Below are 27982 nucleotides of genomic sequence, written 5' to 3'. Positions count from 1 at the left end.
GGCAGCTGAAGCTGCTGCCTGTTTACTTCCTGGATTGGAGGCACATCTCCAGCTCTGAAGCCCTGCAGCTCTCACTGGCCCCCTTATGACTCATCACCCCTCCCTTCCTGGCAAACTCTCACAAGAGTGAGTGAGAGAGCTGTGCATGATGTCATAAGCCTAGGCTAATGACCAGACAAGAAACAGGAAGTAGGATGTTGAGGTATTTACTGGCAGAAAAAAAATGTTTTTCTTTCCAAAGTTAGAACAACAAGGGCAGAAGATTTAATAGATGGAATGTTGAAAGGTCCACTTTCAGAAGTTACAGAAACAGTTTATCTCTACCTTTTGGGTAAAGGTTTTACACATTTTTTAAATAAATAAAAGCTGACCATTGTAAGCACCCCTGTCAGTGTTAAACTGTTTGTCTCAACCCCCTAAGGTTGCATTCACACGACAACGTTTTGAATCACGGGAAGATTTGCCGAGGATCTGCCAGTGATTTGACAGCGTCGAGGTGTGAATGACAAATCGCGGAACTTGCATTCGAGATGCCATTCATCTGTCACGTGTTAAAACGTGCGGCAATCGTGGCAACCCACATCACAGGATACATGTCACCCAAAAGTAGCTCCTGAACTATTTTTGGGCGATATGCGTCCCACGATGTGGGTTGCTGTGATTGCAGCACGATTTGTCACACAACAATCGCAGCAGACCCGCACCGTGATTTGTGGCGTCATTTAAATGAATGGCATTTCGAATGCGAGTCCCGCATTTTGTCATTCACACCTTAGCGCTGTCAAATCCTTGGCAAATCTGCCTGTGATTCAAAACGTTGTCGTGTGAATGCAACCTTAGGGGTTGAGACAAAACGTTGTCGTGTGAATGCAACCTTAGGGGTTGAGACAAAACGTTGTCGTGTGAATGCAACCTTAGGGGTTGACACAAAACGTTGTCGTGTGAATGCAACCTTAGGGGTTGACACAAAACGTTGTCGTGTGAATGCAACCTTAGGGGTTGACACAAAACATTGTCGTGTGAATGCAACCTTAGGGGTTGAGACAAAATGTTGTAGTGTGAATGCAGCCTTACTGCCACTTTTCCTGGCTAGCTTGGTCTGTTAAAGGAAGTTGAAAAACAGACTTACTGGCAAGATCACCAGCTGAAAATACAGGAAAACAGCCAAAAAAAAAAAAAATGAAGCCAAAACATTTAAAAAATCGTAAGCTGCAATATAATACATTTTTGTTTTTGGGTTTAATACCGTTTTAGGTATACTTACGTCGAAGTAAATAACTGTAGAGTTTTTGTTTTTTTTTTTTAAATGTGAAAATGGGCCCTTACTTCTGAGCTCATAGTGTTTCTACAGAAATTAGTCTCTTTTACTTGGTCAGTACCATGAACCACAATTTCAGAAATCAGGAGATTAAGTGTAAAATGTTACTCTACAGTGCTACTTGATTGCTTATCTGTTTTTACTCAGACACCCCTTCATCTTTGTTTAATAGCACATCTTGTTCATATCATGTATCAGGCACAGTAGGTTCAATAAATTGCAGCTTTATATTTAGCATATTGATAGCCATCCACTTTTATGTTCTTTAAGGACAGCGATAAATATGCAAGCTACATATTTTCCCTCATTTTCTTGAAGCAGCACACTTACCGATATGCAGATGTTTAAAAAAAAAACAGTCTAGCCTTCATCTATGACCTAATTGGTGTATTCATGAATGAACATGGATCTGTTTCTTCTAAAATACTTCTCTGCTCTGTAAAAAATAAAAATAATGAGCACCATAGTACCGTACACAATAACTTCTGATCATTCATTTAAGCAGGCCATACATGGTCGAATTTCGAACAAATTTTCTTTTCAAAATCAGAAAGTTTTTTTTTTTGTGGTCCAAAGATGCCGCCGTACATTTTCTTTTCTTGCACATGCGCATTTTTTTACTTATTACATTTCTCACACGATTCTCCCATCATTGATTAGAAAATTGTTCGTTTTTCAAAAAATTTCCAACATGTCCGATTACTCAAATTTGATTGCCGCACGAAAATTGGCCGTTGCTGCAGCCCACTAAATACGATTTTCTAAAGAAAATTATTATTATACAGGATTTATATAGCGCCAACAGTTTACGTAGCGCTTTACAACTTGAGGGTAGACAGTACAAATACAATACACTTTAATACAGTAGGAATCAGAGGGCCCCCTGCTCCTTAGAGCTTACAATCTAAGTTAAGAAAATTCTTTTGAACCGTGCATGGCCGGCATTAGGAACAGTATTACGAGACAATTTTCTGGTAAAAATACAAACCCACTGTTCATTATATTAATAGTCATTCTCACAAGTTGTTATGCACTATCCTCGCTCACTGCAGCACCCCAGGAAAGAACAGCAAGGAGTCAGACAAAAAGATCCAACCTGCGTGGTGGCAGTTCAGCCATTGGCAAGGATCTCTTGCAGTGTTGTTTCTCCCCATATTCAGATAACAGTATTATTGTACAGTACTGTGATTGTTGGGTGCAAAAATGTATTAGTATTTTAAATGTTAGCTTATGCAAAAGTTTGTGAAATTCCATGAAAGTAGCCTACTACATTATAGTGCATATCTTTCGCGTTGCTGGAAAGGAAACTTTATAAATGGAAAGTACGGGGAGTGGACAGAATAACTGAAATACCACATGGAAAAGTAGTTTAAAGTTGAAATCCAGGCAGATAGCTAAATAGTCAGATAAAATAATAAATACTCAGATCTGCTAAAAGATCTGTAAATCTGTTTAACCTGCTTTGTCAAACTATACAGGCAGGCCGTTTATCTCCCAGCAGACTACAGCAGCGTGTGAAAGGACTCAAATTAGCCTGTGATTAAACAATGAAGATTCAGAAGCACACTTATACAGTGCCTTGAAAAAGTATTCATACCCCTTTACATTTTCCACATTTTGTCATGTTACAGCCAAAAACGTAAATGTACTTAATTGGAATTTTATGTAACAGACCAACACAAAGTGGCACATAATTGTGAAGTGGAAGGAAAATGATAAATGGTTTTCAACATTTTTTACAAATAAATATCTGGAAAGTGTGGCGTGCATTTGTATTCAGCCCCCTTTACTCTGATACCCCTAACTAAAATCTAGTGGAACCAATTGCCTTCAGAAGTCACCTAATTAGTAAATATAGTCCACCTGTGTGTAATTTAATCTCAGTATTAATACAGCTGCTCTGTGAAGCCCTCAGAGGTTTGTTAGAGAACCTTAGTGAACAAACAGCATCATGAAGGCCAAGGAACACACCAGACAGGTCTGTGATCAAGTTGTGGAAAAGTTTAAAGCAGGGTTAGGTTATGAAAAAATATCCCAAGTTTTGAACATCTCACAGAGTACTGTTCAATCCATCATCCGATAATGGAAAGAGTATGGTACAACTGCAAACCTACCAAGACATGGCCGTCCACCTAAATTGACAGGCTGGGCAAGGAGAGCATTAATAAGAGAAGCAGCCAAGAGGCCCATTGTAACTCTGGAGAGGCTGCAGAGATCTACAGCTCAGGTGGGAGAATCTGTCCACAGGACAACGATTAGTTGTACACTCCACAAATCTGGCCTTTATGGAAGAGTGGCAAGAAGAAAGCCATTGTTGAAAGAAAGCCATAAGAAGTCCTATTTGCAGTTTGCGAGAAGCCATGTGGGGGACACAACAAACGTGGAAGAAGGTGCTCAGATCAGATGAGACCAAAATTATACTTTTTGGCCTAAAAGCAAAACGCTATGTGTAGCGAAAAACGAACACTGCACAACACCCTGTATGCATCGTGAAACATGGTGGTGGCAGCATCATGTTGTGGGGATGCTTTTCTTCAGCAGGGACAGGGAAGCTGGTCAGAGTTGATGGGAAGATGGATGGAGCCAAATACAGGGCAATCTTAGAAGAAAACCTGTTAGAGTCTGCAAAAGACTTGAGACTGGGGTTGAAGGTTCACCAGCAGGACAACGACCCTAAACGTACAGCCAGAGCTACAAAGGAATGGTTTAGATCAAAGCATATTCATGTGTTAGAATGGCCCAGTCAAAGTCCAGACCTGAATCCAATTGTGAATCTGTGGCAAGACTTGAAAATTGCTGTCCACAGATTCTCTCCATCCAATCTGACAGAGCTTGAGCTATTTTGCAAAGAAGAATGGGCAAAAACGTCACTCTCTGGATGTGCAAAGCTGGTAGAGACATACCCCAAAAAGACTTGCAGCTGTAATTGAATGAAAGGTGGTTCTACAAAGTATTTGCTCAGGGGGACTGAATACAAATGCACGTCACACTTTTCACATCTTTATTTGTAAAGAAATTTGAAAACCATTTATCATTTTCCTTCCACTTCACAATTATGTGCCACTTTTGTGTTGGTCTATCAGATAAAATTCCAATAAAATACATTTACGTTTTTTGGTTGTAACATGACAAAATGTGGAAAATCCTCCCCCACAAGGTTTTAAATGCTCATTATTTCTAGGGACATCAGAAGAAGCTTAATTATATGCTTTTCTTTCTGGCGCTTTGGGCTGTGGGTGGTCCCTTTGCGTCATCATGTACAGTGCAGGGCTCCTAGCCTGCATTGTACATGAAGGAGGTGAGCATGCAACTGAGGTCCGGAGCGTCTTGATGCAGCATGGACACACGGATTGAGGAAACCTGCTGGAGCCAGTGTGGGGTTAGCATATTAGGACGATTGTCAATTAGAAGTAATAATTTGTTATCACAGCCAGTGTGGCAAATAGGACAGCTTAAGCCCCGGAGATCCCGCGCCGCATAGCAATTGCACTCTGTCAATGGAAAGTTAACAACACCCCAAAAGCAGGTCGCAAATGCAGTGTGTTTGCTTGAACCAGATCGCATGGGTATAAACACCCATGCGATCCTGTTCCAGTGCAAATAAAAAAGGCCGCCAGCACCTTTTTTGATGCGGTGCGATTTGAGCCTTTTAAAATGAATGGGCTCAAATTGCACCACACAGAATTACATGTGATTTGCACAGGAATATGGTGTGATTCCTGTGCAATTCACATGCGGTTCACAGTGTGAACCTAGGCTTAAAAATAAATGGTCTCAAATCGCACCACACAGAATCGCATATGAACCTAGGCTAAAGGGAATCTGTCACTAGCAAAGGATTTTTACACACATACTAGTTTACTAATTAAAGTGGAGTTCCACCCAAAAGTGTAACTTCCACTTTACGCACTTCTCCCCCCTTACATGCCACATTTGGAATGTCATTTTTTTTTGGGGTGGGGGGGTGTGGGTACCTGGTTTTGACAGGTACTTCCGGTCCCACTTACCTGTCCTATAATCCAGTGATGTCAGCACCGCAGCCGATGGTTCAATCGGCTGTCGGGTGCTGCCGCCTCTATTGCTGGTAGGGGACCTCGGCACCGGAGGTGGGAAAGAGACAGATAAGCGGAAGTTCCACTTTTGGGTGGAACCCCGCTTTAATTATATTTTCTATTTTCTTGATATTAAAATGGTATTAAACCCAAAACCAAAAATGTAATATATTGCAGCTTACCAAACATTAGATGTGGTGGCTGCATTAGTGTGTGTTTTTTTAGTCTTTTTCCCCCTCTGCTTTCACCTGGTGAACTGACCAGTAACACACCTCCTGTATGAGGCCTCATCCACACATGACATTTTAAATACCACTTTTGGAGGCATTTAAACGCCCTAGGCCCCTCAATGTTACCAAGTAGGGTTGATTTACTAAAGGCAAATAGACTGTGTACTCTGCAAGTGCAGTTGCGCCAGAGCTTAGTAAATGAGGCAAAGCTTCACTTTGCAAAGAATACCCAATCACATGCAAGGAAAAAAAACAAACCCTATTTTTGCTTGCACATGATTGGATGATGGAAGTTAGCAAAACATCTGCTCATTTACTAAGCTGAGCACATAGGCATTTAGAGGCAGGGGTGTTTAAAAGCAGAAAAAAAACTCAGTGCCAGCGTTTGAGAGATGTTTTGTAGGTCATGAAGGATAACTGGGCTGGCCTGATAACACTGCTTGAGATTTGAAAGCAGCAGAGTGCACAAGAAGTAACAAGCTCACTGGATTTCTGGCAGGATCCACAGGCATTTTTATGTATTTGCAGCATTTGTAGGAGACCTAACAATGGGAAATGTGCATACATTGTATAAGGGTACTGAAATGTACTAAAATGTTTTTGCAACCATCACATCTAAGAAATGGTAAGCTACACTATAATAAATATTTGTTTTTGAGTTTAATACTACTTTAACGCTCCAGTAATTTTGGTGGGTCCCTGCCACCTGCGACCCCCCCCCCCCCACACACACACACACACACACACAACTTTTGGCCATTTTCCTGCAGTCTTCTAGCCCCTCCAGTGATACCAAAAGTACTTCCTATTTTTCTTGGTGGCGGAAGGGGAGGGGGGGGTAAACTTCTTGGACCAAGCAGTGCTCATGCTAAGGCCGGCCATACACGGTTTGAATCGTTAATGCCTGAATGTACCAAGTTGATTGAACAATTAACTTGGCTACAGCCAGCCTGCCGAATCCGCTTGTGATTATCAAAAGTAGCTGCTATAGCCGCTAGTGATATTTCACTGTCTCTTCCCAAGTGGGGACGGTTCCCCCCAATCATCCCAGCCCCCCTCCGCCAGGGTTGCAGGAAGGAAATTTGCTCCGTTTATGGCTGGCCTAACCCCAGGGAGAGGAGAGGGTGACAGTGGCAGGCTGAGATCACAAAGCAATGCTAGTTTTGTTCTCTCTGGAGAGGGGGAGGAATCTGGGACAGTGCTGAAGCACGGAGAGGGTAAGTATAGCTTGGTAAAAAAATGTATTTAACACAAGAGCGGGAAGAAAAAAACATAAAAAAGTTGCAATTTTATTTTCATTACACATATATTTTGTTTCTTTATTATTTGTATAGCCAACCAAGCGCCAACAAAGAACTGCACTCATGCTTACCTGTCTCCATTCCCAAGGAGTAGAGATAACAGTAATTCTACAGAATACCACTCGGCAGTAGGTATGTATTGCTTTTGTAAGCTTATATTTGATTGTCAATAATACCTGTTGTTTGTAATACTATTAGAATGCTGGTATTATAAAGGGAAAGTGTGTGCTGTATATGCTATGACCATAGATTTCCTTTAACAGTACCCACACTATTTGTAATTCATAGCTGAAATACCATTTAGGAGAATGTTGTTCAAAGTTATTATCCTAAACCTATAATAATTACATTGTAACAGAAAAGCTCAATATTTAACCTGTAGAAATATCAGAAGGAGGCGTGGAATAAAAGTAGTCTTAAAAGTGTCATATGCTCCAGATTGCTCAGGATGGATTAAATATTTGCTTAGCGACATATAAAAGAATTGTTGGAATAAGAACATTTTTGAAGCATGCTGGTTATGGATTTGTGCGTGGAATACTAATGATTGCGATGTTATATGGATATGTTTTATACAGATGTTACAGATGTTTTACTGTATTTATATAATTAACTAAAACCTTGTGTTTCTCTTTTGTATTTTAGTGTATCGTGGATTTTGGAATATATTTATGCTCCTTGGTATAGTGACTGTTGTTGCTGGAGGTTTCTTCATCGTATGTGCTGCTCCTTTCACAAATCACAGACTCTATAAAGCCGGAGGAGGTCTTTTTATCACTTCTGGTAAGAAAGGGGGGCAGGGGGTTATATGTTTGCAGATGAGACTTGAATCGTTTTTTTTCTTTTTTTAAACCGCATGTTGAACAAAAAAAAAAATCTGTCTCGATCATCCCAACTACACACTTAATGTGGATTAAGGAGTTCTCCCTGATAAGCGATTGTATTCTGACAGCAGGGAGACTTCTCTGCTATCAGAAAACACTGATCAACCCTGACAGGGTGGTTGTACAGAAGTTGATTGGTAGATCGACTTCTGCACAACCTCCCTGCCCATACACAGAATTTGACTGGTCCCTGCTGAACTGGCTGAATTTTGATTGGCTTTATATTATAATTTGAGGAAAACTTTTTTTAGTTTTAGATATATAATTGTCAGTTTTTTTTATTTTTTTTTTATTGCTGTCTGTAACCCTGTTAGGAAGATTTATTCTCCCTTTTTGTCCTGGTGTCCGTTGGCGTAAAAAGTGAAAGTGAAAGAAAATGTTTCCTTCGGTTTTACTAAGCTTACAAGATACTCTTATATGCATTGTTATACTATACACCATGTTCTTCATGTATATAGAAGCATGGTTTTGTAACTCAGACTTTCAGTACAGAGGGCTAACTCATAGCAGACATGTGTGACATACCATGCATTCATTTCAGAAGCTCTGCGTGCTTCCATTTGGCAATGTATAGCACGATTACTGTGCTGCATGAAATGTTTTCTGAAGCAGGCGAACTGTAGGTATCTAATTGGGGAATTGAAGCATGACCAGGCTACACATAGCTCACTTCTTTCTTATTCTTGCATTGGGTGCAGAAAGCTGCCCCACTGTAATATACAGTATATGAGGAGCAAGTAAATGAACTGATATTCTTACTGATGGGCTTTAGGAACCTCAGTTCATGCAGGTGCTGTTTTATACAATGTTATATTTAAATGCTGTTATGCATTGCTACTTGTACATAGTTAAAGTGCATTCAGAAAGTATTCACAGCGCTTCACTTTTTCAACATATTGTTATGTTACAGCCTTATTCCAAAATGGATTAAATTCATTATTTTCATCAAAACTCTACAAACAATACCCCATAATAACAATATGAAAGACGTTTGTTTGAAATCTTTGCAAATTTATTACAAATAAAAAACGGGGAAAAAAAAATCCCATGTACATAAGTATTCACAGCCTTTGCTCAATACTTTTTTGAAGCACCTTTGGCACCATTTATAGCCTCAAGTCTTTTTGAGTATGATGCTACAAGCTTCTCCCATTGGGCAGTTTCTCCCATTCTTCTTTGCAGGACCTCTCAAGCCCCATCAGGTTGGATGGGGAGCATCAGTGCACAGCCATTTTCAAATCTCTCCAGAGATGTTCAAGTCTGGGCCACTCAAGGACCATCACAGAGTTGTCCCTTAGCCACTCTTTTCTTATCTTGGTTGTGTGCTTGGGGGCTTTGTCCTGTTGAAAGATGCAGGTTCTCATCACGGATGTCTCTGTACATTGCTGCATTCATCTTTCCCTTGATCCTGACCAGTCTCCAAGTTCCTGCCACTGAAAAATATCCCCACAGCATGATGGTGCCACCACCATGCTTCACTGTGGGGATGGTATTGGCCAGGTAATGAGCGGTGCATGGTTTCCTCCAGACACAAGTTCACTCTTTGTTTCTCATGGCCTGAGAGTCCTTCAGGTGTCTTTTGGCAAACTCCAGGTGGGCAGTCATATACCTTTTACTGAGGAGTGGCTGCCATCTGGCCACTCTACCATACAGGCCTGATTGGTGGAGTGGTGCAAAGATGGTTGTTCTTCTGGAAGATTCTCCTCTCACCACAGAGAAACACTGGAGCTCTGTCAGAGTGACCATCAGGTTCTTGGTCAGCTCCCTGACTAAGGCCCTTCTCCCCTGATTGCTCAGTTTGGCTAAGCGGCCCCCTTTAGGAAGAGTCCTGGTGGTTCCAAACTTCTTCCATTTACAAATAATGAAGGCCACTGTGCTCATTGGGACCTTCAATACTGCAGACATTTTTCTGTACCCTTCCCTAGATCTGTGCCTCCATACAATCCTGTCTCGGAGGTTTACAGACAACTCCTTGGTTTGGTTTGTGCTCTGACATTGCACTGTTAACTGTGGGACATCATATAGACAGGTGTGTGCCTTTCCAAATCATGTCCAATCAACTGAATTTACCATGGCTGGACTACAACCAAGTTGTAGAAACATCTCAAGGAGGATCAGTGGAAACAGAATGGACCCGAGCTCAATTTTGAGTGTCATGGCAAAGGCTGTACTTATGTACATATAATTTTTTTCATTTTTTTATTTTTAATATATTTGCAAAGATTTCAAACAAACTTCTTTCACATTATCATTATATGGGGTATTATGTGTAGAATTTTGAGGAAAATAGTGAATTTAATAAATCTTGGAATAAGGCTGTGACATAACAATATGTGGGAAAAGTTTAGCGCCGTGAATACTTTCTGGATGCACTGTATATTAAATTAAAGCAGTATATTGCAGCTCACCAATTCTTCGATGTGATGGCTGCAATACTTTCTTATTTAGGCTTTCTTTCCTCTGTTTTAACCTGGTGATCCTGCTAGCAAGTATGGGCAACTTCTCTTCCAGATTAATCCCTTACAGGGATGAGACAAACCATTTAACACTAGCAGGGATGCTTACAATGATCAACTTTTATTCATTCTAAAAGGAAAAAAGTGATTGCTGTAACTAATTATAAAGTGTGAGCTGGAATTTAGCTTCAATTTGTTTGTGTATTTAAATTTGCTAGTACATCTAAAGCCTAGTACACACAAAGAGATTATGGGATGAATCCAGTTTTTTTTGCATGCTAGTCTCCATATTGAAAATTAGTGTAACTAAATTATGAAAATTCTCGTACGACAGAATAAAAATTCGGAAGTGATGTAATGTATTTGTATTGTATTTTCGGATGAAAACTGTACTGATTAAACGAAAATCGTACAATCTGGTATCGTATGAGAATTTTTTTTATGTTTGTCCCTTAAGAAAATTTCAGATGAAAGCTGTGTACTAACGATCAGATTACCGTACGATCGCTTCGAAATCTGTACTTTTTGTACAATTTTATGGTCGTGTGTATGGACCTTAACACTCCCCCTCAGACTGACAACGCTGATGTCTGCTGTGCCCCCTGTGTTCCTTCATCCAGAGCTAGGGCACTCTAATACAGGAGGTGTGTTACTGGCCAGATCACCAGGTGAAAACAGTGGAAAAAAGCCTAAACACACCCTAAAAATAAAGGAATACCAGGCTGAATTTTTTTGTGCTTTCACAATTAGATATTATAGGAATGTTCCACAAATCTTAACCTAATTACGTTTAACTTTGGTCACTGGTTTTCAGTTAGGGTCTATTTCATTTCTATTTCAGTTAGTTATCATATAACGACATATCATTACATGCATCATTTGACTGTTTATATATTTTGCAACAACATTACTACTGTAAAATAAAGATGTATAGCATTTGTAGAAATGTATCTATACTATGCAGCCATACATTTATTAATAACTGTAATTCAAAGCTCACATTTGTCATGCATGTACAGTATTTAAAGAACAGTTGAGCCTATATAGCAAAGCGGTACAAAGAGCAATAGTTGTAGAGCAGTTGCTGTAATTCCTACCTTTGCTTAACATAAAAACTCTCTCTCTGACTTTGAGTAAAGATACTGTGGCAAACAGTCCCAGAGAGTCCAAGGTTAAAAGGTAGCTTGTAAAAGGCATGCTGAGGGGGAAAGTTGAAAGAATTGGCTCCTCTGTAAGTATTAAAAGAATGGGGAGTGTATGTGCAAGTGGAGGGGCTTTTTTCTGGGTTTGTGGTTTTGCCAGATATACTCCTCTACGAGGATAAAACTTGACTTTGCTGGTTAAATAATAGTGGGTGCAACCGCCTTGAAACCTATGTCTGGTGGTAGGTGCTCATTGTTCAAAGCTAAAATGCCAGAATGCCTATAATAGGCTAGGTTCACACTGCAGCAGTCTCTCTTTTGCTTTTTTTTTCTTTGCTGATTGTTGATTTTGTATGGAATTAATGTGCCGTACCTGCTCGCCATGCGTTTGGCTTGTGGTTGTGTCATGGCCCCATTGACTTGAACTGGCAAGTTTGACAGGCAGTGCAGCCTCTCGACTCATCAATTTGTTTTATATTTGCCGTGGGCGCAATGCAAAGTATTGTGGCATGTGTACAGTCCCCTCCAGCTGCATGTTAGGTTTTAGGTGGGTAGTCAGGGACGGTGAAACCACAGCTCAACTACCTGTTTTTACCGCCCCTTGGCTGCACGCGTGAAAGGGGCCTAAGAAGAAATTTTCCTGATTTAGCTAATTAGATTAAGATAACAAAACTATTGTTTGTCTATAAGCCCTCCTTAATCCCAGCACATGTCCCTTTGTCACATCTTTTTGAGGGAGAGCTGACCAGGTTGGATTTTCCTAGGTGTCCACTGTTTCCCATTCTAAGAACCCTTTCACACTGGGGCGGTTTGCAGGCGTTATTGCGCTAAAAATAGCGCCTGCAAACCGACCTAAAACTGCCTCTACTGTTTCTTCAGTGTGAAAGCCTGAGGGCTTTCACACTGAAGCGGTGCGCTGGCAGGAGCAAAAAAAAAAACTCCTGCAACCCGCATCTTTGGATCGGTGAAGGAGCGGTGTATTCACCGCTCCTTCACCGCTCCTGCCCATTGAAATCAATGGGGCAGCGCGGCTATACCGCGGCTATACCGCGGCTATAGCGGCGCTATGCGAGCGGTTTTAACCCTTTTTCGGCTGCCAGCGGGGGTTAAAACTACACCGCTAGCGGCCGAATACCGCCGCAAAAACGACGGTAAAGCAGCGCTAAAAATAGCGCTGTTTTACCGCCGACGCCCCCACCGCCCCAGTGTGAAAGGGGCCTAAGGCAGGGGTCTCCACACTTTCTAAACAAAGGACCAGTTTACTGTCCTTTAGGCTTTAGGAGGGCCAGACTATGGCCAAATAAAAATGCCCTGGGCGTCAGTGGAAGTAAACAATTCCCCATCATTGGTTTAATAGGAGGAATAGTGACCCATTTTATTAGTAGGAGAAATAGTGCCCCATCATTGTTGACAGTGGGATGAATAATGCCCCATCATTGGTGTTAGTGAATGGAATAGTTCCCCGTCATTCGTCTCAATAGATGGAATTGTGCTCCATCATTGATGTCAGTGGATGAATTGGTGCCCCATCATTGATGTCAGTGGATGGATCGGTGCCCCATCATTGATGTCAGTGGATGGATCAGTGCCCCATCATTGATGTCAGTAGATGAATTGGTAAAGCCATCATTGATGTCAGTGGATGAAATAGTGCCCCATTATTGTGTCAGTGGATGGAATTGTGCCCTATCATTGATGTCAGTGGATGAATTGGTGCCCCATCATTGATGTCAGTGGCTGGATTGGTGCCCCATCATTGATATCAGTGGATGGAATGGTGCCCCATTATTGTGTCAGTGGATAGAATAGTGCCCCATCATTGATGTCAGTGGATTAATTGGTGCCCCATGATTGATATCAGTGGATCGATCGGTGCCCCATCATTAATGTCTGGATGGAATGGTGGCCCATCATTGATGTCAGTGTATGAATTGGTGCCCCATCATTGATGTCAGTGGCTGGATCGGTGCCCTATCATTGATGTCAGTGGATAGATCAGTGCCCCATCATTGATGTCAGTGGCGGGATCAGTACCCTATCATTGATGTCAGTGGGTAGATCGGTGCCCCGTCATTGATGTCAGTGGATGGATCAGTAACCTATCATTGATGTCAGTGGGTAGATCGGTGCCCCATCATTGATGTCAGTGGATAGATCGGTACCCTATCATTGATGTCAGTGGATAGATTGGTGCCCCATCATTGATGTCAGTGGATAGATCGGTGCTTCATCATTGATGTTAGTGGCTGGATCAGTGCCCCATCATTGATGTCAGTGGATAGATCGGTGCCCCATCATTGATGTCAGTGGATAGATCGGTACCCTATCATTGATGTCAGTGAATAGATTGGTACCCTATCATTGATGTCAGTGGATAGATCAGTGCTCTATCATTGATGTCAGTGGCTGGATCAGTGCTCCATCATTGATGTCAGTGGATGAATCAGTGCCCCATCATTGATGTCAGTGGATAGATCGGTGCTCCATCATTGATGCCAGTGGAGGGATCAGTACCCTATCATTGATGTCAGTGGGTAGATTGGTGCCCCATCATTGATGTCAGTGGATAGATCGGTACCCTATCATTGATGTCAGTGGATAGATCGGTGCCCCATCATTGATGTCAGTGTATAGATCGGTACCCTATCATTGATGTCAGTGGCTGGATCAGTGCCCCATCATTGATGTCAGTGGATAGATCAGTGCCCCATCATTGATGTCAGTGGATAGATCGGTACCCTATCATTGATGTCAGTGGATAGATCAGTACCCTATCATTGATGTCAGTGGATAGATCGGTGCCCCATCATTGATGTCAGTGGATAGATCAGGGCTCCATCATTGATGTCAGTGGCTGGATCAGTGCCCCATCATTGATTTCAGTGAATAGATTGGTACCCTATCATTGATGTCAGTGGATAGATCGTGCTCCATCATTGATGTCAGTGGCTGGATCAGTGCCCCATCATTGATGTCAGCAGATAGATTGGTGCCTCATCATTGATGTCAGTGGATAGATTGGTGCTCCATCATTGATGTCAGTTTATGGATCAGTGCCCCATCATTGATGTCAGTGGATGGGTCGGTGCCCCATCATTGATGTCAGTGGATAGATCGGTGCCCCATCATTGATGTCAGTGGGTAGATCGGTGCCCCATCATTGATGTCAGTGGATAGATCGGTGCTCCATCATTGATGTCAGTGACTGGATCAGTGCTCCATCATTGATGTCAGTTTATGGATCAGTGCCCCATCATTGATGTCAGTGGATGGGTCGGTGCCCCATCATTGATGTCAGTGGATAGATCGGTGCCCCATCATTGATGTCAGTGGGTAGATCGGTGCCCCATCATTGATGTCAGTGGATAGATCGGTACCCTATCATTGATGTCAGTGGATATATCGGTACCCTATCATTGATGTCAGTGGATAGATCGGTGCCCCATCATTGATGTCAGTGGAAGGATCGGTACCCTATCATTGATGTCAGTGGAAGGATCGGTACCCTATCATTGATGTCAGTGGATAGATCGGTACCCTATCATTGATGTCAGTGGAAGGATCGGTACCCTATCATTGATGTCAGTGGATAGATCGGTACCCTATCATTGATGTCAGTGGATAGATCGGTACCCTATCATTGATGTCAGTGGATAGATCGGTACCCTATCATTGATGTCAGTGGATAGATCGGTACCCTATCATTGATGTCAGTGGATAGATCGGTACCCTATCATTGATGTCAGTGGAAGGATCGGTACCCTATCATTGATGTCAGTGGATAGATCGGTACCCTATCATTGATGTCAGTGGATAGATCGGTACCCTATCATTGATGTCAGTGGATAGATCGGTACCCTATCATTGATGTCTTTGGAAGGATTGGTACCCTATCATTGATGTCAGTGGATAGATCGGTACCCTATCATTGATGTCAGTGGATAGATCGGTACCCTATCATTGATGTCAGTGGATAGATCGGTACCCTATCATTGATGTCAGTGGATAGATCGGTACCCTATCATTGATGTCAGTGGATAGATCGGTACCCTATCATTGATGTCAGTGGATAGATCGGTACCCTATCATTGATGTCAGTGGATAGATCGGTACCCTATCATTGATGTCAGTGGATAGATCGGTACCCTATCATTGATGTCAGTGGAAGGATCGGTACCCTATCATTGATGTCAGTGGATAGATCGGTACCCTATCATTGATGTCAGTGGATAGATCGGTACCCTATCATTGATGTCAGTGGATAGATCGGTACCCTATCATTGATGTCTTTGGAAGGATCGGTACCCTATCATTGATGTCAGTGGATAGATCGGTACCCTATCATTGATGTCAGTGGATAGATCGGTACCCTATCATTGATGTCAGTGGATAGATCGGTACCCTATCATTGATGTCAGTGGATAGATCGGTACCCTATCATTGATGTCAGTGGATAGATCGGTACCCTATCATTGATGTCAGTTGATAGATCAGTACCCTATCATTGATGTCAGTGGAAGGATCGGTACCCCATCATTGATGTCAGTTGATAGATCGGTACCCTATCATTGATGTCAGTGGAAGGATCAGTACCCTATCATTGATGTCAGTTGATAGATCAGTACCCTATCATTGATGTCAGTGGAAGGATCGGTACCCCATCATTGATGTCAGTGGATAGATCGGTACCCTATCATTGATGTCAGTGGATAGATCGGTGCCCCAAGGGCCAGATAAGGGCAAGCTAAGGGCCACAGTTTGGAGACAACTACTCTAAGGAAAGAAAAATCTGCAGAGAGTTTTCCCACTATAGGCATGAATTTGAATGTTTGTGTGTAAGATTATTCCAGCAGCCAGTTCATGTAGAGGTTTATAGACAGATTCAATATACTATGGTTGATTTACTAAAACTGGAGAGTGCAAAATCTGGTGCCAAACCAATCAGCTTCCAGGCTTTTTTGTCAAAGCTTTATTAAACAAGCTGAAGTTAGAAGGTGATTGGCTATCATGCACAGCTGCACTAAGTCTTGTACTCTCTAGTTTTTGTAACCCCCCCCCCCCCCCCCCCCCCGTGTATTAGGTATCCTGCTGATGAGAGATTTTTCATATAAACATGTAACTTCCTTTCTAGATATCATGTAGAAGGACACTACAGATTGTCTTTTCTTGCCTCTGTGCCATAATGTTTGAGATTCTATGTTCTCCAATGCAGAATATGTTAATATGAAAAGAATTCACGTTTGGTTAAACTATTGGAAGGAATACTTACATAACAATAAATGCTTTTCTGCAAAGCAGTTTATGTGTTCGGTTTATTGGCTCTTCATTTGATTGGGAAGAGGTCTGTTTGTTTTGGTTTGCCCTTGACACTGCACAGTTCTGTACACAACTAAACATTAGTGAGAGCAGTGTTATGTTGTATACGTCTTTAGGGAAAAAAATCGGAATTGTTACCAAATTGTCTATTACTTTGCATTTCCACTTTTCCATAGCAACTTTAATTACTTACTGAAGTGAAATGTTAACATGTGTAAAGCACTCAGCCAACAACCTTGTACACATTACTTCAACCTTGCTTTAGAAACATAAACCAGAGCCTATTGAGTGGCAGCTGTATAACTTCAATTGGCAGAGACTAAAGTTTTCTGTTGTGCCTAGCCCACTTTTCTGCAGGAAGCAGGGTGTAAGAGATCTATTTTCTGGCTAAAAATTTAAATAGCAAATAAATGAGGTATACTAGATGGAAGAGAAGTAACAAAAGGTGAGAGGGGAAATGAACAAAATATGAAAAGCTGAAAAATATAGTTCTTTCTTTTACACTGAGGGACACTGGTATGCTCAAACCTTCAGGTTAAATTGCCATCTTTGAGGCACTGTAGGAGCGGTTTATACACCGCTCCTACAGCACCCCTGTCCATTGAAATCAATGGGCAGCACCGCCGAAGTGCTGGCAAAGCGCAGCTGCAGGGGCGCTTTTAAACCCTTTTCCGGCCGTTAGCGGGGGTTAAAAGCATCTCGCTAGTGGCTGAAAAGGGCCACAAAAACGACGGTAAAGCGCCGCTAAAAATACCGCTTTACCGGCATCGCCCCAGTGTGAAAGTAGCCTTACAGTTGGTAATGACTTCCTTTCTGTATTCAAGCTTAAACTGCACTTATCCGTTTAGGTTAGACCAGTATTTCTGGCGATTCTCTATGGCGTTATCAGTTCAGAGCTGAGGCAGTTTTCTGTTTCTGTAACTCCCTGTTGTGAGTACCTGGAGGATTTATGCTGGGTTATTTCCTCTGTTTGGTCCTGGGGGTATTTGCAATAGAAACATTTGTAGCTGAACAGCCATCATGTGGGATAGTTTGATTTCTTTGTTTGTTTCTGGGCTTGCTTATACTTTTTGTACTTTGCAGGTTGGCGACATGAAGGAGAGCACCTCTTTACATTATTCTTTTGCTTGGGCTATACAAGATGAATTGTAATGTTTTAATTATCCCACTGCCTCCTCCTCCCTAGCTATTGATGATGCAGCTCCAAATCAGCAGGAAGCACATATGCTTGGGAGCGCAAAAATGCACAGAAGCATGTGTGCACTAAATGGGGCTGGATTAGGAATTTAAAGGACTTAGAGTCCCCTGTGGACAGGGGCTTAAAGTGTTACTAAACCCAGGAATGTGAAACTAGTTCATCCCCCTCACAGTGCCCACAGCTTATAAATCATCTTTTTACATTACAATACTGCCACTATATACCTTTTTGGATGGTTACATGATAAACTGCAGAGTTTCTCCAGTGCTGAGAGTTCAGGAAGGAGGAGACTTCCACTGCACTGCTGATGTCAATATCATGTGACCTGGCTAGCTCTGATCAACAAGTAAATGTGCTCTCCAGCATAAAAGACACAACTGAGCATGTGCAGGTCGGCTACTCTGCCTGTGTTAGCTGGCCTTCCCCAGATAGACAGTGCAAGAGTGGGAGGATCTGTGCATACAGGATAAAACAGCCTTTTTACACAATGAGGATTAACCCCTTAAGTTCCATAGTGAGTATAACAAGCATGCTATGCTGCATATAGAGACTGATTTTACTGTTGTGGGTTTAGTAACACTTTAAGTTTGTCAGGCAGATTGCTGATGAACAACTTTCTTAATTTATCTGGGCTGTAGAGAGCAAAACGTTCCATACTTTTGCTGGCCAAAGTCAGAGTAACAGACCACAGTCAGATTGTATTTGTAGAGGCTAGATTTGAAGCCTTCTCTGGCTAATTACATAAGTTGCTCTAGTTTGATGAGGTTGTTCCCAAGCAGGACCACCTACCTCAGTGCAGACATTGACTCTATAGTCTTGAGGTATTTTTAGAACACGCATTATTGGCTGGGGCCCTATTGTAAGCCTACTGATTGCCTTTGGTATTGCAGTACATCTAGGCAGTTGGGGGATTCGTTTGGGTCTTAACCCTTAGCTTTGTTTTGTTTGGTCTTCACTTCTACCTCTGGCAAGCAGATGTGGGATCACTCTGCATATGCATGCAAGCTGCAGGACTTAGTCTCACCTGGCTCTTGTCTGAAAGGGGCTCCTTATGGTCTGGTTCAGCTAAATCCTGTAATGAGTAAGCACATTTGTGTAAACACGTCTACTGAGCACCTTGGATCATTTGTGTATCATGTTTTCTTATTTCATGGATCTTCAATAAACTTGTCTTTATCTCCAGATGTGCCGCCCCTTCTCTTTGCTCTTCATGGACTTCTTGGTTGCAGACCTAGGCAGGCACTCAGACTCACATAGCAGTACCTGAGATCCTGCAGATAGCTTGGGAGCGGTGTGTACCCAGCTTTCTCTCTCAGCTAACTCCTGGGGACCACCTCTGACCCATGGGTAAATAATCCATTTCCCAGTTGTCTGCTTAAGCTGGCACAGCCACACTGGACTCCTCTGGTTCAGTCAGGATCCCTCCGCAGATCTGTATTAGATGTGGATTCTGCTGTATTTCTTCTCTGAAGGAAGAATCATTCTGACAAATTTCAATCTGTGACTATTACATCCAAATCAATTTTATTCTTATTGTGGCAGTCAACATTACTCTTGGATTAGTGGAATTAATGACCTTTGGTCTGTGTTTCATTATTGGCCTTGGTTATTCTACCTCTAAGTATATAACAAAATGTTTCCTTTCTTCTGTGACTTCATTACAAAATTTGGAAATGTCACAGCCTGCTTGTGACTGTACCTTGTAAAACAGGATTAACAAATGAAATCTCAACACTACTGTGAGTCTGCTAAAAGCTTTCCAGTTTTGCGTTTGCATGGTTTTCCTGTTTGTACTCACGCGTGGGCACCTTGGTTAAGGTGCTTATATGGAATTCTTGTATAAGAAGCATTTGTTCTACATGGCCTTCAATGAACATGTCTTTGGATTCGACTCTTATTTATCAAGAAGGCTACTGTCAACATGAGCACCTATCTTCTTAAGTGTAACAAGCCTAAAGAATATTCAAAAGTTTTAGCAGCATCACATCCCTTGAGTATTCTAGTACAAAATAGATATTGGATAGGAGTGGTATTTTAAAGGTGCTACACCAATTAGCCAAACATAACAGTTAAAATTCTATAATAATTATTAGAAATCGATTTTAAAATCCATAGAAGATTTCACAAAATGTTTTCGTTAACATGCTCTATAATTATTATGAGGGTATTGACAGGTTCCTCTTTTCATTTTATTCTACATGTTTCACCACATGGCTTCTTCAAGAAGTGTGCATACAGGATACCAACAAGGATATAAAGGTATATATGTAAGATACAGAATATTATCAATTGAGATAAGTGCATCATATGAAGAGATAAAAAACCCACCCACATACAGACCATCCACTCCACAACCAGATCCACATCAGGGAAGCATCACTGAGAAGGAATGGGCTTCACCATGAGCCAGCTGGGAGTATGGGATAGCTTGTGGACCTCCGCAGAGGAGGTATATCAACCAAGATAAAATCCTATAAAAATGAGTCACATTGATTTATTAATACTATTCTTATTTACTATAGGGGTGCAATTAAAGCTGCATATTACCTTAGTTGTATGTTTAGTATTTACAAAGGTCATAAATTAAGCGGTCCAATAGGGGGAGCCAAAGTGTCATATATAAGTAAAAATAGGAATGAAAAATTGAAAAAAATCTGAACAGATGCTTTTGAAGGTATTAATTAATATATATTATATGAACACCTTCATGCAGCTTCAATTGCACCCCTTTAGTAAATAAGAATATTATTAATAAATCAATGTGAATCATATACATAGGATTTTATCTTGGCTGATATACCTCCTCTGCGGTGGTCCACAAACTATCCCATACTCCTGGCTGGCTCATGGTGAAGCCCGTTCCATCTCAGTAATGCTTCCCTGGTGTGAATCTGGTTGTGGAGTGAATTGTCTGTATGTGGGTGGGTTTTTTTTGTATCACTTATCTTAATTTAATAATTTTCTGTATCTTACATATATACCTTGTATCCTTGTTATCCTGTATGCATACTTCCTGAAGAAGACATGTGGCGAAACATGCAGAAAAAATGCGTAAAGGACCCTGTCAACACCCTCACAATAATTATAGAGGATAGTAACAAAAACCCACGGGGTTCATATACCTTTTTCTTGCCACCATATACAAACCAAAAGAGGTGTTGGGGAGATCATCATTGTTGGGTTTAGTGATTTGTCTCAATAACTTAGAGAATTCTATGGCGAATACATCTGCTTCTTTGCTGATTCACTTACACAGTAACACTAGCTACTGGTAGCAATTTTTAAAACTTATATAAAAATAATTAAAGGTTCCGTACTTTACCAAATTGATATTACCAGTCTGTATGCCATGCCACTGATGTAGCCTAAAATGTGGGAGAATAGGCAGTGCAAAGGCCGCCTTGTATTAAGTACCACAGCTGAAGCCTTTCCTATAGAATGAAAATGAATAAAGCAAAAATCTACCCTGACATCAAACATTGACATGTTCTACAGATCATGGAGATGCTGAAAAGAAGTGGAATCAGGAAAATTGTGGTAGTAAAATATCACTGAATCCTGTTTTTGCATTTTTCTTGGTGTGTTGTATATATTTTGATAATCTTATGTCTTCCGTCTGCATTTTCCAAAATAATTAAGAGTATTTGGAATGAAACTAGACCTCATTAATTTGCTGCCCATATATGCTGCATAAATGATCTCGCTTGTCTTATATAATTTCTGACATTGCAGTGTTTTGTTTTTTTTTCAGCATCAGCAATGTTGCCTTTGAATAATACAAAACTCTTTTTTAGTTCCTTATTGTAGGTGTAAACTGAACATTATTGAATTTGTAGAATATTTCTGTAAGTTAGCAATGCCACTATGCATATTAGCTGCTCATAAAATAAAAATGCCTTTAAAATAAACAGAGCAGAAAGTGACACGTTGATTTTAAAACTGAAGACTTAAAGTTCACACTCATTACTTTATTAAAGTCTTTAACATTTCATGAAAGATCATTAATGAATTATCTGTTTACATCTTAGGTCTTTTTAATCAAATGTCAACATCTTTTTGGGGTCTTGGCTCATTAGACATTTTTCCACTAGCTCTGGCATGACAGGAAGAAAACCTTTTGCAGTTCACTGTGATAAATAAAGAAAAAGAAAACCACTAATTCATATGAAAAGAAATTTGCTTAAAAGCCATTCTAATTAAAGATTTCATCCCATCCAAAATCTTGCACTTCCTCTGTAATGCGTGTTCAAAAACAACAGTTGATTGCTTTCTTCTAAATATCAGTTTTAATTAATAGTGATGTATTAAACTTCAAAATATTGTATCAAAGAGTTGTTGAGTGAAATATTCATATTAGTGTAATTCATACAACACATATTTGATTAAACACACATTTTGTCAGCTGGAAAGAATTAGAAATCTTTTATTCTTTTTTGCATTGCCAGTATTTGCATTGCCAGTATTTTACTACAGCCTAACATGCCTCTTATTCGTATATGTTATTATTCTATCTAGAACTTTAAAAAAGTGCTTGTCAATCTCAAAATGTAAAAAGGTTGTTTAGAATGAGAGCAAATGGTATCTAAAGTCAAATATTGCAATTTAGCTTGGTAAATGTACTGAATGACCACATCCTTCAGTCACTGGGTGTAAGAACAAGAGCCGTATTTCTCTGTATAAAACGTTGTAGCTGCAATAAAATAGTGTTGGGCTAGGGTCTAAATGAGCGACCAGGCCAAGTACTCCTAAGTTTTATCTGCTTTAGTAGCCATGCTTGCTTTTTTAAATCACGTGATCATTGTTAGTATTAGATGTATAGCCATTTCCTTGTTTTTGTTTATGTAAATTAGGATCTTTAATATTTGACCAATATATAAAATAGTACTAAAGATGACCAAAGGTAGGAGGTGTCGGTTGACTTATATATAGACGACTTACATATATGTCATTGGTGTAATTGTGTGACAGCCTTAGCTTTTAGGGAATAAATCATCGCATAGACAGACTTGACCCAGTCCCTAACCATATGTGCAATAAGGCATAAATTATTAAAGAAAATGTTTCCTACAACTGCTACTTAAGCAAGAAAATAGGAATTGTTCAACATACTGCAAATAAGGTAGTTCAAGAGTTTGATATTTTTTTTCTGAACAATCAAATTACTACTTGTATGGCCATTAAAAAAAAAATAATAATAAACCACACTAATTTCTAATGTTAACTAAATCAATAAACAAAACTAACCAGATCTTTGAGTTTAAAGTATCTGTATAATATAAAGTGATCGTATTCTATTTTTTTTATATGCACAAGGAACAAATGTATTTTGTTAAATATTTATACAAGCACATTAGTACTGGCTAACCATATATTGCACCCATAAGTCAGTGTAGTAAAATATTACAAGCTGAATTTTTTTTTAGTTAGTCACTGAATAGACACATGCAAAGAGGAATGTGTAAAGGAAAACTTTGACGGTAGCTCCCTAGCTGCCTGAGATAGTTGGACAGTAAAATGATACTTGGATGAGTTACTACTGACTAATTGTTGGCTTAGATTTTGTAGTTTCTACAGCTTTTTAGTTTCAGACATAATCAGTCATTGGGAGTTCTAACTATATATTAATGTTTAAATAGTTTTCTGACTATAAATAATAACATATTTAGTCCCTATATTGGAAGGTTAATTCATTAAAGTAGTATTGAAAACTTTATTTTTTCCTTTTGTATGGAGCAAGGGAGGGTTATAACCCCTGTCGAAATGTTTTCACCATCTATGTTCCATTGCAGAGATTTCACTTCACTTCCTGTCCCAAAGCCAAACAGGTAGTGAGAGAAAATCTCTGCAAATTAATATAATTTCTTGGGAACCCTCAGGTCACTAGAACTAGTGTCCCCATTGGAAGATTTCCCCTCTATTATTTTTCTAGGGACAACCCACAATTTGGGACTTTCTTTTACTTTCACTTTCAACGATAATGGATAAAAGGACAAATAGAAAGGGTGAATATCCCTAACAGGGGCACAGACAGCAATGGGAACTGACAGGGGTTCTAATCTCTCTCCACTTCATCCCAAAAAAATTTCATTAGTTATACTGTTTTTATAGCCATCCTCTACATCAGCTGTAATAAAAGTGACACTCCAAAGCCTTAAAAAATTGACACGTTATCATGTTTAAAGTCCAATTGCAGCTAACAGATATTCTTTTTAATTAAGTTGTTTTTTCATTGCTTTTTGTGCCCCGCTGGGTGGTCTTCCCTCACTACCTGTACTAGAGGTCCATTGTTGTAGAATAGGAAGAGAGGCTACAGTTAGGCGAAAACAAACCTTTCACAGTTGCTACTTGCACAGGTGTTCCCAAGGGGAGATTTTAACTCTCTTCATTTGTTATGCCATCTATCAATGATGCCACGTCTCCTCATTTCTGTTAGTTAGGATGCATTTCCCTAACAAGGACACAGACAGCATTACAACATTGGCAGAAGTTTACAATTTTTCCCACTCAACTCTTTTTTCCAGGATGCGTAGTAACCAAAATCAAACTTATAGTTGTAATATTTTCAAATAAATTATTTTATGCCCTTACCTAATAAAAAGAATCATTCCCTGTTCTGAAACCTTCCTGATATGCACAAGTTTAATCATATTCTTTCACTGAGCCATTCCCCTCTCCTGCTGCGCACCAAGATTTTCCTACAAAATATAGTTACTGTTGCCGTTACTATCTACCTATTCCTACATCAACGTGAAATTGATAAAGAGAAAGTATATATGGCTAAATTAATAAAGTAGACAGTTTTTACAGACTTTTTACTAATAAAACACACTCTTAAGGCAGCAGGGGTAAACACTGTTTGAAATATATACCTTTGTTAACAAATACTTAAAGTGTACATATTTATTATTGCTGGGGTTGTGTTGATTATTTATTGGTATTTATAATAACTGAGAATGTATCATTTTTTTTTTTCAGGTATATTTTTCACCTTTGTTGTTATCATGCACGTCATCTGGGTACAAAGTGTATCAGATGTGAAAGGTTACCAGGATATGAGACAAGAGGATTGCCCAGGCTACACAGTGGACATTCGCTATGGGTGGTCCTTTATGTTAGCTCCATTCGGAATCTTTTTCTCACTTTTAGCAGGAATGCTCTTTCTCCTAGTAGGACATACCATTTTCTTACACATAAAATAACATTAATTAAATCAGCTTAAAGGATTCATCCTGAAAATGTTTCATAATGTCTTGTATGATAATGGACACAGCAGTTAGTGTGTTACTACTTTACTTCCTTATGCGTTGTACTTTATTTCTGGATTGACAATGTTTTATTTCTGTATCCAAGCTGCAGCATGTCATATAAATAACTTTGTTTATTATGTTACTGTAAGACCAAATGGTAGAGAAGTTAGCAATCAGAAGCTGTATTATATCTGTTATATTTTCTGTAATTTCTAAAATGTGTTTAATAGATTATTGAGTAAAGACTGAGGGTGTAATTTCATCTGCTTATGTGCTGCTTGTTCTCATCCTAAGGATCACATAAACATACTTCTTGGTGCCTAAAATAGAGTACAGTTGTTCATTTGGTTTCAGTGCCAGCAAGTGTGATTCACATGTACAGTATAGGGTTTCTCTGCCAGAAAGTTAGAAGCAGTTTTGTTTTTTTTGTGTACACTAAGTGATATTCAGAAACATTATTGAAAAAGCAGTATTTTTTTTTTACGTTGAAGGACACAGTAGATCTTTCACCTTTTGGGTTTGTTGCCACTTACAGGAGGATTGGACACCGGCAAAAAAAAAACTGTAATAGCTAAGGATAACCTCTTCTACTACCAGCAAACCTCAGTTTTATGGAAAAAAATCCTGCGAGCCACAATTATCCAGTGCCTTAATGGAAATTCAACCAAACAGCTACCCGGCTGCAGGCGCAGATCACGTATTCATGACCGTGCGATAAATGATATATGAAAAAAATGCGCCGCGCCTAGGGGTGTAACTGAATAACTGTAAATCTAAGTACAAATCATAGATAATAAAGAGTGCAAATCAAATAGAGCCTAAAGCTCTGATCACTTACTAAGATCACCTGCTGTGTGAATCCTAAAGCTCTGATCACTTACTAAGATCACCTGCTGTGTGAATCCTATGAACAAACACACTAACAAATAACTAGTGCAATAAAACACAAAGTGCAATGTGCATAGAAAAACGTAATAAGATAAACATACAATCCACAGTGATTAAAATATAATCATTCCTAATAAGGTGTATATGCTAAAAAATGTTACACATATGTAGATCCACTGTGATTAAAATGAAAGAGAAAAAAAAAAAAAAAAAAAAATTAAATAAAACAATATATATATTCGTAAAGCACAAACAGAGTAAATCAATCACATGCATGGGCGAATTGAAACTATAATCGCCCTAATAAAGGTGTTCAAATCACATCCGTGAAAGAATCTTCCAATCCAGTAACATAAAGTGACCAAGTTCAAATAAAAGTCAGTGTAATGGTGATGGTTCAAAGAAAAAGTTCCGGTTTTGAATCAAACGTGCCCAAGAAAAACATGCTGTGAAGTGCCTTGGTGACCCCCAATGTGATTGCGCTCACCTTGGAGCGTGTGACACAGGTTTTAATTGTGTCAATACACGCTTTTGGAGCCACCCCTGGGCTCAGTATTAGGTACAGCTGATTCCCACACTAGATTCTTTATGGCTCCACTCACATCAGACCATATAAAAGAAAAAGGCTAATATAGTATAATACCGTAGGATACTTTTATTAAAATCACATCCAATCCCCACATGGGGTACTCACATTTATAAGGTGCTCATGTGCACCAAACATAACATAGGAAAAAACGGCTGTGCGGCGTGCTGCAGGGTGTGAGAGCTCCACAACCCAGCTCTGTGCTGATCGCTCCGTCCTGGCCCCTCCGTCCTGGGAGGGGCCAGGACGGAGCGATCAGCACAGAGCTGGGTTGTGGAGCTCTCACACCCTGCAGCACGCCGCACAGCCGTTTTTTCCTATGTTATGTTTGGTGCACATGAGCACCTTATAAATGTGAGTACCCCATGTGGGGATTGGATGTGATTTTAATAAAAGTATCCTACGGTATTATACTATATTAGCCTTTTTCTTTTATATGGTCTGATGTGAGTGGAGCCATAAAGAATCTAGTGTGGGAATCAGCTGTACCTAATACTGAGCCCAGGGGTGGCTCCAAAAGCGTGTATTGACACAATTAAAACCTGTGTCACACGCTCCAAGGTGAGCGCAATCACATTGGGGGTCACCAAGGCACTTCACAGCATGTTTTTCTTGGGCACGTTTGATTCAAAACCGGAACTTTTTCTTTGAACCATCACCATTACACTGACTTTTATTTGAACTTGGTCACTTTATGTTACTGGATTGGAAGATTCTTTCACGGATGTGATTTGAACACCTTTATTAGGGCGATTATAGTTTCAATTCGCCCATGCATGTGATTGATTTACTCTGTTTGTGCTTTACGAATATATATATTGTTTTATTTAATTTTTTTTTTTTTTTTTTCTCTTTCATTTTAATCACAGTGGATCTACATATGTGTAACATTTTTTAGCATATACACCTTATTAGGAATGATTATATTTTAATCACTGTGGATTGTATATTTATCTTATTACGTTTTTCTATGCACATTGCACTTTGTGTTTTATTGCACTAGTTATTTGTTAGTGTGTTTGTTCATAGGATTCACACAGCAGGTGATCTTAGTAAGTGATCAGAGCTTTAGGATTCACACAGCAGGTGATCTTAGTAAGTGATCAGAGCTTTAGGCTCTATTTGATTTGCACTCTTTATTATCTATGATTTGTACTTAGATTTACAGTTATTCAGTTACACCCCTAGGCGCGGCGCATTTTTTTCATATAGCAAACCTCAGTTGTTGCCAGTGTCCTAGGAGGATAGATGCCTTTTCTTCAGTTCTGTATAAAAGATTAACCTATATCTATTCTGCATATTTGTTCTCATTCTTCAACATTTTGTCACAACCCCTTTACGCTGCACATAAGCGTCATTGGGCG

At 39.9% G+C, this 27982-nt stretch overlaps 1 protein-coding gene across 3 annotated transcripts in view; it reads left to right on the top strand.

The window, feature by feature from the left end:
- Positions 1–26838, top strand: part of TMEM182 (transmembrane protein 182) — a 57337-nt gene extending 30499 nt beyond the window's left edge. For all 3 annotated transcript variants that reach the window (XM_073614756.1, XM_073614755.1, XM_073614754.1), the window contains exons 3-5: positions 6935–7033; positions 7547–7684; positions 24873–26838. In XM_073614756.1, coding sequence (XP_073470857.1) covers positions 6935–7033; positions 7547–7684; positions 24873–25096 — 461 coding nt within the window. In that variant the 3' untranslated portion in view covers positions 25097–26838. The remainder of the gene's footprint in view (positions 1–6934; positions 7034–7546; positions 7685–24872) is intronic.
- Positions 26839–27982: the final 1144 nt, after the last annotated feature.

The sequence above is a fragment of the Aquarana catesbeiana genome, linkage group LG02 (genome assembly GCF_042186555.1).
Source record: "Aquarana catesbeiana isolate 2022-GZ linkage group LG02, ASM4218655v1, whole genome shotgun sequence".
NCBI classification, from domain to species: Eukaryota; Metazoa; Chordata; class Amphibia; order Anura; family Ranidae; genus Aquarana; species Aquarana catesbeiana.
Note: the sequence above shows the minus strand (reverse complement) of the source record. Positions and strands in the feature narration are given on the sequence as shown.